The sequence below is a fragment of the Papilio machaon genome, chromosome 1 (assembly GCF_912999745.1).
Source record: "Papilio machaon chromosome 1, ilPapMach1.1, whole genome shotgun sequence".
Taxonomy (NCBI): Eukaryota; Metazoa; Arthropoda; class Insecta; order Lepidoptera; family Papilionidae; genus Papilio; species Papilio machaon.
The window spans coordinates 2,667,210-2,684,197 of record NC_059986.1 but is presented as its reverse complement, the minus strand read 5'-3'; the positions used below and the strand labels follow the sequence as shown (position 1 = coordinate 2,684,197).

At 35.1% G+C, this 16,988-nt stretch overlaps 1 protein-coding gene across 2 annotated transcripts; it reads left to right on the top strand.

Annotated features, from left to right (window-relative positions):
- The first annotated feature begins 14,582 nt into the window (after positions 1-14,582).
- On the top strand, positions 14,583-16,320 carry LOC106714234. Of its 2 annotated transcripts, none has more exons than XM_014507215.2 (3): positions 14,583-14,746; positions 14,883-15,100; positions 15,466-16,320. In XM_014507215.2, exons 2-3 carry the CDS (start codon positions 14,885-14,887, stop codon positions 15,748-15,750), a joined length of 501 nt encoding a protein of 166 aa, XP_014362701.1. In that variant the 5' UTR covers positions 14,583-14,746; positions 14,883-14,884; the 3' UTR covers positions 15,751-16,320. The 2 variants fall into 2 exon arrangements, with proteins under 2 accessions (XP_014362701.1, XP_014362700.1); XM_014507214.2 differs by having other exon boundaries at positions 14,584-14,680.
- Positions 16,321-16,988: the final 668 nt, after the last annotated feature.

The following is a 16,988-nucleotide window of genomic DNA, read 5'->3' as shown; positions in this document are numbered from 1 at the left end:
GTTTAAAGCTTCTAACTGTAAAAATGACGATACTTCCATACAAATTTCCACCCTTACTTTCAGCCTCTTATAACTCTTTTTTCGCGTTAAAAAGTAGGCTTTGTCCTTCCTCAGGCTCTAGACTAAATATTGGTAAGGGTAACATCAAAACATATTAAACAAAACATTCACCAAAACCTTACATATTGCCTAACAAAATTTCATCCCCTATTGTTATTTAGCACTCTTGGGGGAAAAATTTGATTTCCTATTTATTTATATAGAATTAGCAACCTCAAAAATAAGTTTCAAGCTTCTAACTGTAAAAATGACGATACTTTCATACAAATTTCCACCCTAACTTTCAACCCCTTACAAACCCTTTTTCGCGTCGTAAAGTAGTCTTTATCCTTTCTCGGGCTCTAAACTAAATATTTGTAACGGTAACAGCAAAACATATTGAACAAAACATTCAACAAAATCTAAAATATTCCCAAACAAAATTTCATCCCTAATTGTTATTTAGCACCCTTAAGAGTAAACTTTTTTCAAATATTGAATATCAAATTAGCAGCCACAAAAATAAGTTTCAAGCTTCTAACTGTAAAAAAAGACGATACTTCCATACAATTTTCCACCCCCTCTTTCAACCCCTTACAACTCCCTTTTCGCGTTAAAATGTAGCCTACGTCTTTCCTCAGGCTCTAGACTAAATATTGGCAAGGATAACAGCAAAACATATTAAACAAAACATTCACCAAAACCGAGCATATTGCCAATCAAAATATCATCCCCTATTGTTATTTAGCACCCTTGGGGGTAAATTTTTTACAAAAATTTAATTTAATATTTATTTATATAGAATTAGCAACCTCAAAATAAGTTTCAAGCTTCCAACTGTTAAAATGACGATAATTCCATACAAACTTTCACCCCCACGTTCAACCCCTTGCAAACCCTTTTTCGCGTTAAAATGTGCCCTATGTCCTTCCTCAGGCTCTAGACTAAATATTGGCAAGGGTAATAGCAAAATATATTAAAGAAAACATTCAACAAAACCTCACATATTGCCAAACAAAATTTCATCCCCTATTGTTATTTAGCACCCTTGGGGGTAAAATTTTACAAAAATTTAATTTCATATTTATCTTTATCAAATTAGCAGCCTTGAAAATAAGTTACAACCTTCTACCTGTAAAAATGACGATAATTCCATACAAACTTTCACCCCCACTTTCAACCCCTTACAACCCCTTTTTCGCGTTAAAATGTAGCCTATGTCCATCCTCAGGCTCTAGACTATCTGTGTACAAAATTTCATTTAAATCGGTTCAGTAGTTTTTGCGTGAGCGAGACAGACAGACAGACAGACAGACAGAGTTACTTTCGCATTTATAATATTAGTAAGGATGAAATGTAAGCATGAATGTTTTTAGATCTTAACAACGATAATAACATTGAAACTATTAATGGCAAATAATAATTGAAATTGAATTTGTTTGTTTATATTTCGGAGTACCTAAAATATATACGAAAAAATATTACGAGTAATAAAAGGAGTGAATGTACATTCTCAGTACGGTCTGTTAATAAAAATTAAATGGACAATTTTTTTTTATTTAAGGTGGCAATGAACTTGTGAATGAGGTTAACTAAAATATATGTTTTAGTTCCTTTATCTAACTTTACATAGATTTACACAGAAAGCCAAGTAGAGTTACCATAGCAACTTAATTTGAAGGCTTGGTGTTCTGTCTTGGAAGTCAAGATTAGAGGGACAAAATCTCTCTGATCCTTCTGATGCCTTATGTTAGCTAAATCAATGCACTGTAGAACAACAATGGAACTTTACGGCTCCTTTGTAGCGACCATTATTCTTGGCCACGTGGGACAGGTGAGTGGCGCACGCGCACATCTGCCGCGGCAAAAACGCTCTGTCGGTTTGTGCAAGATTTTAATCGTTTTTTTTTTCTCTTTTAATACGTTGACAGATCTCTAGGTATTTCGCGCCAAATTATAAACTACCCGCTTTTGCAGCTGGGTTTGTTTTTATACATATTCGTAAATCATAACCTGAACTTTAATTTCGTAACTCAAATACATATATGCGTTCTTGGTAGTTTTAGATTATTAATTCCATATCTTTTTAGAATATGCAAGTATCGCTTGTTATAAGTAAATTATAATTCTTCGAAGTTATTTCATGTTGTCGTGTTTTTACAAATATTATTGTAAAAATTAATAGTAGGTTCTTTGAGGAGCTTCACCTAGAGGCAGAGGGCGACAGCTGCTCCTAGAGGCTCGAAATCTAATATATGTATAAAATTCTCGTGTCACAGTTTTCGTTCCCGTACTCCTCCGAAACGGCTTGACCGATTCTCATGAAATTTTGTAAGCATATTCAGTAGGTCTGAGAATCGGCCAACATCTATTTTTCATACCCCCCCCCCCATTTTTTAACTGCGCGCGGACTGAGTCGCGGGCGACAGCTAGTTTAAAATAAATTTATAAACTACTAAGATGCCAGCATAGATAACTCAAAAATGGCTTGACAGTTTTGCATAAAAAATTGGACTATATGTTGAAACGCATTCTCTTTAAAAAAAGGGTTTTTTGGAACGAAGTTCCTTATCGCGCCTTGTGAAAGGGGGCTAGACGAAAAAAATTCTTACGAAAAGTTGTCACGACACTTTTTGCTATATCACCATGACAACGACGTGACAATATATAACGAAAATTCATAGAAATAAAATGTACTTGTGAAGACTTAAGCTTTTTATGCATAGAATAAACATTGGTTCCTTAACTAATTAATTGAAAGGAACTTCGTTCCATCCGGGTGTCCCTTGACACCTCTCAAGTTTTTTTACTACTAGGGGGGCTAGTAGTAAAAATTCCTTGATCATTAGCTGGCATCTCACTTGGCTTTATTAAACACTAGTTGTCGCCCGCGACTCCGTCTGCGGGGATTAAAAAGAACTTAATTTAGTAGCCTATATGTTCATCCGGACTATGATCTTCATCTATGCCAAAATTCATCGAGATCCGTTGAGTCGTTTTGGAATCCATCAAAATCCAAATAAATTAGACTTAATATTTTAATTTTGAAATTAGAGATAATAAATCCATCCATCCATCTAAAGATTCGCATTTATAATATTAGTAAGATTATTTTATATGTGTGTATCTAGATATTTATACTTGTTATGTAAAAGAAATTATGTGAACACTTATTCAGTGCACGACTGCTTAACATGCTCGCATAAAAATCGGATTTGTAATAACGTGAAAGGTATTCCGATTGCTTCGAGTGCTTGTTAGACGTGACACGAGGGCTGCCAAAATTCTATTTGAAGATTTCGCATATCAGTGTAAAATAAAATAACACTTTATCAATTTTAATCAACATTTTCATAGTGTTTGGTACAAACTTACAGCTAGAATAATAAATCCATACAACGTAAACACTGAAATCATTGGCTCAATATTTTTTTAAGAATCCTACTTTTACTAATACAACAAACAAATAGTACAATCTTGATAGGTACCAAATAAACTAAACAACTCGTAGTCATAATATCGTTTAAGAAAATAATGATCATATTTCATAATTAATCGTATAAAGCTGGTAATCTTTCTATTTTTAAATGGGACTTATTGTATAGTATTAATATAGTAGGCAACCCGTGACTGATAGAGCACATTAGAATAGGCATGCGAGGTGGAGGCAGAGGCAGCGAGTCGCGGCCGCGATTGCCTCGGATCACAATGAGGTGCAAACGCGCACTACAACACGATTACCCTCTGCCACGTGAGAGGCCTGCATGCCGCCAATCCGCGACTTCAATCCAAAGAGGGATCGAACCCCTTTGATACTTTATTAATCAGCAAATTCTATACCACATAATATCAAATATTTATTGTCTTCTCAAAATTGTTTGCAATAACTTCGACGCGACGTTAGAAGTAGATTAAAGACATAATATTTTATGAGACTTGGAAACAGAATAATATAAAAGCACTGGCCAGAATTAATTTTCTTTTATGTAACTCGTCCGAGTTTAAATGTTTAATAAGTTGACCTGCTCTACATAAATAAATTCTTAATTATTATTCTAATTTAATAAAGGAAAACAAAAATAAAGCTATAGTATAAATCAATCTAGTGATAAACAAGTAAGGCAATTAAATGACAATTTATATAATATAATAGATCAACTATCAAAATTAGTCGATCCGTCTTAATAGGTGCGTGTTTGAGAGCTACGTATGAGTGGTTTCGTGGAAATATTTCAAATCAGAGCGGGCAAAGGCGGCACTGTACAGGCAATAACGACTAACGTGACGCGCATTCCGTCCGTGTATAGATTGCCTAATGTCTTTCTGAAAGGCTCGCGCTAGGCCATTCACCATTCAAATCGTTCGTATTTCGTTTAAGGAATAAGCGTTATACGTGAGCTCTTTCTATAAAAAAAATTATGCATCCTACTCTGTAAAGTACCACAATAATTTTATTACACCGCTTTCATTATCGTGATTAAAATTTGCTTATAATTGATTTTTAAGTCTGAAACTTTAACAACTAACCTATAGAAAATCCTCCGTGGCCTGTGCTTTATAATATCAATGGTTAGTAACTACTCTATTGTGAATAGAAATATCTATTATGACCCATTAGTTATGTGTGAATAGGGCGTTAGAATCTCATTAGTAGGTGAGGAATGCACGTTGGCGCCAATATTCGGCGAATGTACCAGCGCCCCAAATATCCGTAACCGCGAATCTCGAATGCCGAATGCCAAATGCCGAAAAGCGAAATGGTCGGACCCCGCTCGGTGTGACATATTGGAATGTGACTCCATTTATCCCCGCTTCCTATTGGAATCCGGAGTGACGCGGCAAATTGGAAATTGCGGTTCCTATTTTTGGCCGTTATTGATACCACCACTTGTAACATCGCGCTCCGATTGTAACACAAGTTAATATCGACCTTAACAAATGTTACGGAACAAAGGAATGATTTTGAATGTACAAATTTTATGTTTTCTCTCACAAATGTTAATAATTCTTAAAGTAAAAATATCAATCATCGGATTAAACTAAATGTTTTTCATTTGTAATAGCAAAACAATATAGCTTTCACCTATATCATTTGAACATGCCTTTGTACAGAATGCTTGTATATTTAATACTATCCGTAGCATCTAACTAAACAAAACGTAAATGCCACATTGATTTAAGTGTAGTTTAACTTGATTTACTACGAAAAACATATCATAAATAGATCATTCATGTATTTAAACAGAGGGTCACATAAACCGAAAACCCACGTCAACAAACCAAACACACCGCACTCGGCCGACAGAATCAAAACGCGTGAAGGATCGTTTAGTTTGTGTTGAATTCTGCAAGTCCACAACATAACCCTAACAGAATTCGGCGCAGTCCGGCCACGGCCGTCGGGCGCGGCTGCACGCATCACACGTCAAAGCGGAGTAACTCAACCCTCGCTTGCCATATTAAATCACATTTTGACAAGCGTACCGTGAAAAATTAATCGAGTGTCGTCGAGTGAGCGGGCGGTCGGGGAAAAAAAGTTGGAAATGCGATGGCATTTCGCGTGGTCCCCGGGTGCCGAAAGGTCAGGCGGGCAGCCGCTCGTGAAATGTCTCGCCCGCGGACAGCGCACCGCCCGCCGCCCGCCCGTCGCCCGGGTAGCGACTGCGACGCTCGCATAAACAATATCGCCGGGCCCGCAATGAAACAATGGCCGGGACTTTCGTGCGGAAAGAACAGCACTTTAATTTTTCTGATTGCAACTGTCCGGCTGAGCGCATAGCTCCGCTGATAGAAAGAAATTACAATTAAAGGAAAGCTTACTCTCGAGTTCTACATACAATAAACAACTACGTAGATGAATTCCTCGTTTCGATATCAGCGTTATTACGGACATTATTTATAACGCGTCAAAAAGTGATATATGGAAAATCAAAAGTACAGTTTGAGTCAAGTGTGTCAGCTAAAATGAAATGAAATGAAATGGATGTAACATTTCCAATAAACACATAAGAAATCATGAGTATTTCATATAATTTTATTACTTGCAAGTTTTCGGTTTCCAGTTAACATTGCAGGCTTCATACAGCGGTGCGCAGTGCGCTATTAATTAATCTTATAATTCATGATCGCGCTTTATCTTATAATAAACGAGATTCCATAATTATAGAAGGGTGTAGAACGGCAGCTTCCCCTACATAGTTACCATTTATACTTATCTAACACGGAATATGGCAATTAATCTCGCAAACTGTTTTATAACTAAGCCCACCATGTGTTACGATTCTCGAAGTACGTTTATCTTTTTGGGAATTGGATATTTTTTACATGTGAACGCATAAAACATATCTGGAAAAAATTCCTTTAATTTAGCAATCTTTCTTACTAATATTATAAATATGAATGTTTGGATGGATGGATGGAACGTCTCAACGGATCTTGATGAAATTTGCCATAGATGTAGTATGGAACACATAGGCTTCTAATAAAGTGTCTTTTTTAATCCCGCGCGAACGGAGTCGTGGGCGACTGCTAGTTGTTTATAACTATCATAAGATAAATTTCTATTACAAGATACTTAATTAGGCAACAATTAGGTATACCTAACCTGTAGACCATAGATATAGACCAACCAAGATAACTCTACATTGGATTGACTTCATTTTATTTTAATCTAATTTTAAACTGAGAGGACATCTAGATTTAGAAGAATTTATCTGTAACTTTTTTGTACATATGATCACAGCAGCCCGTGAGAAAACACACTTGTACGGAGGGCGTTGCTTAAAAAAAGATGTAGTGTAAGCAATCCGCGAACGATCCATCACACACATCATTTTATTGTAGTTGTTTTTCAACAGAGGGGGATGTTCATTAAGTCTTTTGCAATATTGTATATGTTATGTTTTAGATAATAACCTTATTTAAATACACGAATAGGTACTTTGTTTACCTACTATGTAAAATTTCTAAAAACGGGAAACCACTCTATTTCTTTAAATATAATTTTGATGATGTCTTAGTGATTATTTACTAAGAGATACATTTCCACCAATCAAATACTGTATTTAATACTGATTTATTCAATCATTTTTTGAAAATTGTTTTATTTATTGTTATCGTAAGTGGGAATTAAAAAAATTATACGTACTCCAAGCTTGCACAAAATCATTTTAAGATATTTTTCATCGGCCAGACGCTGTAAACTTTGATAACTTTAACTGTTACTGAATAATTGTAGTTTTTGAGTACTAGTTTTAAACTTGCATAATTTAAGAAGTGTAAATGGAGTTGTTATTAAAATATATAAGTTTTTTTAGGTTTTAAATACCTTATCGAAACGTATAAAATGAAATAACAAGGAGATATCCACTAATTGTCATTTGTTTCGAAATCACACCTTTTTCGTATAATCCACCTTAATACATCGCCAGTATTGATGGAAGCAATCCTTAACAAATCTATTACTGTAACTACTAACTAGTCTTTAATGAAGCTAATTTGTGCAAACACTAATCATTGGATCGATCTAATTAGGCTAATACGGTAGACAACAATGACCTTATTAATAAGGCATTGGGTTTGTTATAATATCGTTTACTCAGTCATTTAAATGTAAGAATGAATATTAAAACTTAGTAATGAATCATAATCACAGAATTCCAGAATTTCACTTTAAGATATTTCTATGACATTTAGAAGCTAAAGTAAATGTATTCTTCATTGAATTTCGTTCAGACTCTTTAAATTTTTCATGAGTTCTATGTGAAAAAATGATTACAGTCTCATGATTATCTTCAATCTATATAACATTCATATTAAAATTTCAAAATAAAATAATCAATTTGTAATCACATAATAAAATATTACGTGTTTAGAATTCCCACATCGACATGATACAAAACAGGAATATATATTTCACTATTAATTATAAACAATAACAACGAAACCACCCATTCAATCGAACCGTATCAAAACCCGAGGTGGTTGTAATATTATTATTACCGTCCTAATCAGCATACATTTCCACCGCACAATTTCCAACCGAGCGATCACATAACAATATCCGACACTAATAAAGGTCTCAATCCTTTCAGCTGTACGATATTGTCTACTCTAATTGGCATTAAAATCCACCGAAAGAAGTGATGTAACCCCAAACAAGCGCTTATCATCACATCAGTGCACTAAACCCGCGCCGTTGCCCCGCCGCATTCACCCCGCATCCTCGCCGCATGCCCGCCTCCGGCCTGCAGCAGCTAATGAATATAATACTTCGCCCCCAGGTATTACGGGGTCGATTAAGATTGCCCACCACAATAATTAGCTCATCAAATATCTCTGATACAGTATGTTATATTTTAATGGACTGACCGTAAATAAGGTTAAGTAATTCTTAAAGATTGGTATAGATCTTCATGATTTTTAATAATTCTGATGAATAACACTTAGTGATACTTCGCTAATACGAATCTACACTACTTCAAAGGCAAAAAAGTCTTTTGAATAAACCAAAGAGAGTTTTTGAATTTACCTGCGTAGTTGTAGTGACTTACAAAGTTGCAAAAGTTTCTTATTTTTATGTTATGTAAATAATAAATAACCATTTAAAATTAAGCAGCGACTTATGTACAATTTATTAGAGTACTTACTGACATTTTCGAAATTCAATTTAAAAAACGTTTCAAAATTATATATCTAATCGAATATTTTAAATAACACAATTTAATTTAATATGTTATGATTGAAAATAATATAAAATCGATGTCCGTGCATCGTCGAAGGGTAAAGCCCTTTGGGGCCGCATATTATATAACCTCGCACAATATCTGCGACGTCACTCAAGCGCAATAAATACCCAAATAAAGCGCAAATAATACCCAAATCGCTCATCACCGCCGGCGTACCTCCCCCAACTATAATTATCTATAATCAGAAGTTACCCCGTCTGTAATCAGACCGCGTACGTCGCACAGTATTCATTACAATCACTATGATTTGCATTACCGTTGACTTTGATTGCACAAAACGCATGTGTTGTATTTTCATTACGTTCAAGTAATATTATTTACTACAGATATTAATATTATTAATAAAGATATTAATTGTCGTTGAATTATGTATATTTAATATATTACATTTTGACACTAATTTTCCAAAACAATATAACATTGGCTAGGTGATCATCTATTCTGAGGACATGCTCATATATATAAGTTCTTATAAAAATGATGTCAGATGATTTAACCTAATGTTTTGCAGGTAACATACTTCTTGTAAAACAACCTGCACTCACGACAGTAAGTGGTCTCCTTTGTAATAAATTTAGTATGTGAAAACTACACTCAAGCGTTCAATTAACGACTTTAATGCTCAGTTGACAGTATTCCAGTCCAGCGAACGAAATCAGCACTAGATTACACTGGATTCCAGTAACTGGAATAGTGTAAACCCACAATGCAATACACTGTGTGGGCACAGCAAAAGTGCAACAGTTTAACATCCATGTATTAATAGAATGTCCAGGTATTTACAGTTTAAAATAACAAAAACGTAGCTAATGTCGTTCTCAAAATTCGTTAATACAATGCGTAATACCCACGTCATAAATTGTATGTGTCGAAAATACGTTCTGACCCCGACCTCGAGTCGATTAAGCATCACTAGGTCTTCCTTCAATTTCATATTTATAAACGGGGATTACGCAAAAATGCCGGCGTAATGGATCACCTACAGGACTTAGGCCGGGCGATCCGTTGTCGGACACGCGGGGGGGTGCGAAGGCAAATTTGAGAGGGGGGGCGAGAGCAGCAAGGGTCTGATCGCCGCGCTCATCCATCACGCGGCTCACGCATGTGAATTGGGGCGTTTTATCTGGAGATAGCCGCGAATGGAGCCTGGATACCTATTTAAATATTTTGTCGTTTAGCGCAAGTTTATGCTTGTAATATAAACACGCATTATGACGTTGCTATCAGTAGTGTGCTATAAAAACTTTTTATTGTTTATTTTGCTCTTACCCATTGAATTAATGTGAGGTAGATAGACATAGTGCTTACTGCTTTTCAAAGTAATGCAATAGAATGTGTCATTTTGTTAGGGACTTGTGAGGACTTTTAAACTAGTATTTGGTTTCCACAATAAAAATTGAAGCATCTCTACTAACGATGTTAAGTACAGAAACAAAAAAAAACTTCAATACAAGTTTCATCGCTACGCAGATGAAATGTTTGCAATAAAATCAACAGGGCAAATTTCGACAAGCACACTTTTAAACTGTACCTAAATGGCTCTTGATATTCTTTCGCTACTGTTCCTCAAATACCTTTTAAGTTTACCAAAAAAAACACAAGTCCTTTCATTAAGCATTTCCCTGCGCCGAAAAGTTTATCCTCGGATTTGTTCGAGCTGTGATTAGTCACTTGACCACTCTTCTGAAAGAAAACGAATTATGTCTTTGATTAACAACAAACGATATGTAAATAATTGTTTTTGAGATATTATTCTATTTTATTTTAATATATTCTATAATATTTTCCTGACGATCATTGATGTTTTATAGCAGAAGACTCGACACGAAATACGAGAGACGAGCTAATTTTATTTGAAATCGATAACAGTCCATATCGAATGGTTCTAACAACAGACGACGTGACGCGAAGTGTCTCGTCGAAGTGTCTATCACCACGCCAGTAAAAATGGCGTCTTCGCGACGTGACAGGTAAAATGAACGCGACCGATTGACACTGCGACACGATGACGTAGCGGAGTCGTTCTAGTTATTGATTTACAGTTATTAAAGACTTTAAATGCATACAATTAAAGTATATTTTACAATGATTGAATTGCACGAGATACGTTTGTTGTGTTTTGAAATGGTGACCGTGATTGATTGGAATGACGTTCCTTTTCGCGCGACGTCTTTGTGATGAAACTAGGTTTTAAATGTGCTTTCTTTATACTTTTACATTATTTGAATGAGGCTATGACTCGACCAGTCAGTAATACACCCTCGTAGCTAACTATAAGCCCTAAAGTCTGATATTGAAAATAACCAAATAACCTTTTACAGTAGTAGACGGTGATGCACCAATTTGCCTCATCAAACGACTTAGTACTCAAAGCCCCGGCAGTGTTCCTACTGAAACTGTGAGGCTTAAATCGTGCGTATATTTGTACTGCTGTGAGCAAAGCGCTTCTCAAACTTTGTAAACAGATCCAATGAAAGGGAAAAACAAGAAATAATACATCGCTGTTAAGTAAAAGTTTTTTTTTGTATAATATTATATAAATTGTGTAAAATTGTTAATAATTGTTTGTGTTAAAATACTAAAAGACACGTTTATTATTTTTTATTCAGTAATATTTAATGTCAAACACGTACTATATGCCTTTTGTACAATTTAACCTTAGGTACCCATATCCCTGTTTGATTATTTTGCCGAAAGGTTTTCTGAAACAAAAGCTTTATGCTCCCAGCCTGCAACAAGAAATGAAAAAAGAATTTCCTGTAACAATAATTATGAATGCATGTTACAGTTAGAATTTCAGGAGCGGCGTATAATCTGGCCATTGATCGACGTAATCGGCTCCCAATCGAGGTAATTGTTCCCTCATTAAGTTATATAAATAGAAATGGAACCCAAACAAAATCGGAAGTCGGCGCTCGGCGTCGCAACCGCCCTTGAACTGAGCTCGCGCGAAGGCTCTCGCGCGGCGTTAGGCGGCGGGACGGGGCGCGCGGGCGCGGGGCGGGGCCGGCGCACGGCGGCCAATCAGCGCCCCTTCACATTTTTCAGCCCCCGCCCGCATCGCCGGACGCTGCCCAAAAACAAAAGGATCAAAGTCGGCGAAACCTATCTCTTTCTTTGTGAGGCCGGCGAGCGGGCATCGATGAGAGGATAGATACAGTGTCGCGCGGGCGCGAATCGATAAGCGCTCGCCTCCCTCCCGCCCCCGCGCCCCGCGCCCCTGCCCCAGCCCCGCGCACCCGTAGCCCCCTCCCGACGCCGGGGCGCCGCCCGCCGGCCATTTGCACGGATGTTTACTATTATTATTTTATTGAACGGACGTTCTAAGTGGTAATATAAGATTTACAAATTATGTGACCGAGGATCGAACCTGCGACGTCGACGTGATCGCGGCCGAGCGACTCCGCGTGCTCAAGTTTCACGTTATCATTTTCTCTTCTCTTGATATAAAAACATAAACTCTTAAGTCTATAAACTAGCAATTAAGTATAGACCGTCTAGTTATGGTAACACGCTTTTCATTGAGCTTAATCGGTTCTGAATGCTATTGGTTAAAATTATTCAAGTAGACTTTGTTGACCAAAAGTCACGGACTTGTCAAACATTCTGACGGCACACCAGTTATGAAACTACTGAAATGTACATTCACAGCTAATAGATAACTGAACTTAATGTTTTATTGCTCTCGTAGATACTAAATTCAAACCTGATGATTCTTTAGCACAAAATTTGTTTTATTATACCTTACAGATCAATATTGTCTATTGCTTAATATTCTGTCTAACCAAGTTTTAGTACATATATACAAGATAAGAGAAACTTACAAAAGGTGTACTAGGGATAAAGGGTTATATACTTCGATTCCATGACTGAAAAATTGTTTTTTTACAAAAAAAATAAAAACGTTTTTATCATTATCGCTCCATATCATCAATGAGAATAGAGAGGAAGACAGAGAGAAAACAGAGCTTTTAGATTCGACTAAGACTAAGTAAAAAAAATAGGCTGATGAAAAAGGAAATAGCCATCCTTTATATTGATCCTGTAAAACACGTGTTTATGAATTATTACTACAAGTTAATACAATACATTTCTAGATAATCTGAAAATAATCAACTATGTAGTACCTAGATAGTATAAATTTCAGACTTTTACATAAGATTTTACAAAAAAAATATGTTTATTTATCGTGTTATCAAATAAGCTTATTTTTATGTCTTGTTTTAATACTGACTCTTTTAAATTGAGTTTCTATCCATTTAAATCGATTTTAATTTAATTGTTTCGGATTATGAAATGTCATAATGTTAGTCTAAATTAAATCATGTACTTATGTGGAATTTAAGAATCAATTACCTACACTGTATGTAAGAAAAGAAAAAATCAAAAACAAGTTTAAAGTCCAACAAATTTGCATAATTTTCTTCTGTTTGTAAGTTAAAATCCATAAAACAACTGAAATCGTAGCGTAGTTTCACAATTAGACACTGTAAGTGAAGCCCTTAGGGTTACAAAAGATTTTAGATAATTTTTTTATATAGATACCGAAACAAATAATCAAAAATGTATTCTAAACTAAACAGATAAAATCTCACTAATATTATAAATGCCAATATTTAGATGGTTGGATGGATGTTTCTTTGAAGGTATGTCCAGAACGGCTCGACGGATCTTAATGAAATTTGGTACAGATGTAGAACACAAGAACACATAGGCTACTTATTAAGTTTTTTTAATGCCACGCGGAAAGAGTTGCGGGTGACAGTTAGTATAAAATAACAATAAAACAGATTTCTATGTTAAATCGTAGGTATAAAGAAGCTCTAATTCATTATGGGTAGTGAATTCGTGTTTTTTCTGTTATTATTAATTGTAACACAAGCGAAATAATCACCTTTTCGCATTGGCATTAACAGTTTGCAAAATGTCGAGATAACATGGTAAATTGTGAATCGTTCACAATATGCGGACAGTTTCAGAAATGTCTAGTCCGATGACGTAACGAAGGTCGATGATTCTATTTAATAATTTAAACTTCTATTTAATTTTAATAAATTCATGCTATTCTGTAAATTTGATATAATTATTTGTCAATTTTTTTTAGATACCCTTGCTCTGACTGTAAAACATTGTGTAATTAGAGTGGTCTATTTAGTTGCTGAAATCCCTAGTTATAATAACTAATACTTTTTTTACAATCTCATACATTTCTGTAGTTTTCAATTTATTAACTTATTATATCATAGCATCAATTAATTACGAAACTGAATTATAATAATAATACAAGTTCGGAAGATGTGTATTTTTTTAAGTGTCTCTTCGACCGCTTTGTTTAATTTAGACTGAGAATTAATTGCGTTATTTTTTTCGATATATTTTACATTAAAATACTACAAAATAAAAATCAGCAAACAACAAAGGTATGAAATACAGTTTGAAACTGAAGTTTCGTGAAAAATATTGGTTAACGCCATCTGTTTCTCGTATGGCGAACTAAAATGAAGCATTAGCAAGTGCTGCCATCTATGAAGAAATATCCGGACGTTGGTGAAACATCACGTCAAACTAAAATATAGAGGGCACCGCTGCGATGTTGTGCAATTATTTAAATTTAAATTAAAATAACAATATTTGCCTTTAATTATCAAAATAAATTATAAATATTATGAACCGGGACTGTTTCATTGCTCTAAAATATTAAATTTTGACTTTATCGAGCTCTTCATTGTTTGCTGCGTAATAGACTGTTTTACCGACCTCAAACCATTTCCGCTTGCCGCTTGAAGACATCACGCAAACGCGAACTTGATGTAATGTAGCTAACTTCATTTTATAAATGTTCGATCTCCTTCGACTACGTTGAGGCTTGTACATTTTGGAGATTACGCTTTTCGGTAATTATTGTTTTGCTCATTGGAACAGTGCAGTTTTATATTTTATTATTCCTATTCTAGTCAAAGGTGAGTGCGATGAATTTGTGCGTCCTGTGACTGGAATAAATTGGCGCGTTAGATTCTGTCAACACAGCATAATGTTCACATGCTGTGGAGTTTATGCACGTGTAATTACAATACATTTGTTCATTTCCATTTGCAGAAATGGCTCTAAGTGTTGCACTACCTCTAACTGGATTGGAGACGGAAAATTTCAACTCGTTCAGCTCGTTTATAGACATAGCGAGCTTGTCTCAATCGCAGACAAGTCCTAGTCCGTCTGTCTCTAGCGAGTCTAGCGGTATCGGCTCGCTGGGGTCACTCAAATCCGAGTCAGTGAATAGCGACTCCTTGCCTTCTAGTCCTCAAACTACAGAGAAGGTAAGCATTATCACCATATTGTCCATTTTGTTTGCATTAGTCCTGGCCTTGACCTCTCTATTTTCATAATATTCTGTAATGGCGAATGTCTTATACTAACGTTATTGTGTACAATTGACATTTGATAACGGAAAGATTTCGCGAGCCGTGGGGTTAAAGATTGTAATGTGAGATAATGATATCGTAATTAAATTAAAAATAAATGATAACAAATATAACCCTATTATAATTATTACAGGTATTACGTCAAATTTGTTTCTATAAATACAAATGTCAGTGGTGTAACATGTAGTGCTAATCTAATTTTTTCTTGTTTTGAATTGTTTTTTTTTTTTCTTTACTATTTTAAACTTTTGATATTTCAGAAGGTATTCGAACCATTCGTGCAACCTCAACCACGTCCAAAGGAACAGAAGGCTGAAGATATCAAAATTAAATATGAACAACGCGACGTTCTCAACCTAATGGCTAATCTCACCGATTCCCGATGGAATTATCGTGCGACAGTGCTGCCACCGAAGGATCCCGCTCTGTTCTTTGCCAACCGCTCGCAGTATCACCGGTTGGGGCCGTTTGGAACGCACACACAGTATGTAAAAGATGCTTGCCATTTCTGTGGCTTCTCTTGGGTTGTAGCCGCCAAGGATTGAGGTGACAATGTATCAACACAAACTTCAGAACAAACGAACGTTGAATGGGTATCACTGGGACACATCAGGGTGCGTACCGACTTCTATCTTCAAGTAGTTTGGTGCTTACATTGCCATACCCATCCAGTAAATCAACGACTACAGTTCTCTTAAACTGACGACTTATCATTTTACTTTTAAATGATAGGACACTCCACTTATCTTTGGGAGTTTTTGTATTTTCACATAATTGAGATCGCTTTAAGTTTAGGATACAATATTAGACTAATTTGACCAAAACATTCAAGTTCCTTCTCTCGGAACTGAGTTGTTGATTTAGTGCAATTTTTAAATATTTTTCTATGACACAGTACCTCACTGCTGTGGCCCAGTTTTACAGATGACTGTGGAATATGTAAGTGGTTATCGTCCCACGTATTTCGTAGAGTTACATTTTGAACGTGACTTAATACTGTGATCTTAATTTAAACAAAGCAATTTTTGAAAAAATTCTGTGAAACGTGAGACGATATAAATTCGATTTTAATTTATTTGTTTGTGTGATACTTATAGGCTTAATTATATTATATAAACAATGCCATAGGAATACAATCAATTATAATTTGGCATTTTCCTTGTCTAAGCACTGAATATAACACGGAACCTACTCTTCCATTAATATTACATTATTCTTTATTTAAAACAGAAATCATCTTATGAATTAATTAATTAATATATTATGCTACACTTAGTTCCTTTTAGAATTGTTAATGAATTTGTTATCCAAAGAATCTATTTTGTTTTTAATATGAATTTAATATAATTATCTATGAATTGTTATTCGAAACAATTTATATTGATTAGTATGAAATACAATTGGTTGATGAATTCAATCATTGAATTATGTTCCCGAATAAATTTAAAGCAATATTTAAATTTTGAACAATTACTTATTTGATAATGAGTTAGTATTACCCACCATTACATGTTATAGTTATTATTTAAATATTGATTTTTAATTATCATTAGGGCTGTAGATGTAATTATTTTTAATATATTCCACAGTCATAATCAATAGGATTGTCGCTGTTTAAACCAAAAGGCTGCTTCTCGGATGTTTTATTAGTTACGGTTTTGACGAGATGGCACGAATTTAAAGCCAAGCTATAGGTTAATTTTAAGGTCTAATATGATTGTTGGATGTACCGTCCGAGCATTACATAATAATAGTGATGACATAATCTAAAAAAAAAATATGA

Excerpts from the sequence above, each read along its gene's own strand:
- LOC106714234 (XM_014507215.2), top strand. The coding sequence starts at position 14,885 with ATGGCTCTAAGTGTTGCACTACCTCTAACTGGATTGGAGACGGAAAAT. Across the intron at positions 15,101-15,465 it reads GTCCTCAAACTACAGAGAAG|AAGGTATTCGAACCATTCGT; the intron begins GTAAGCATTATC and ends TTGATATTTCAG.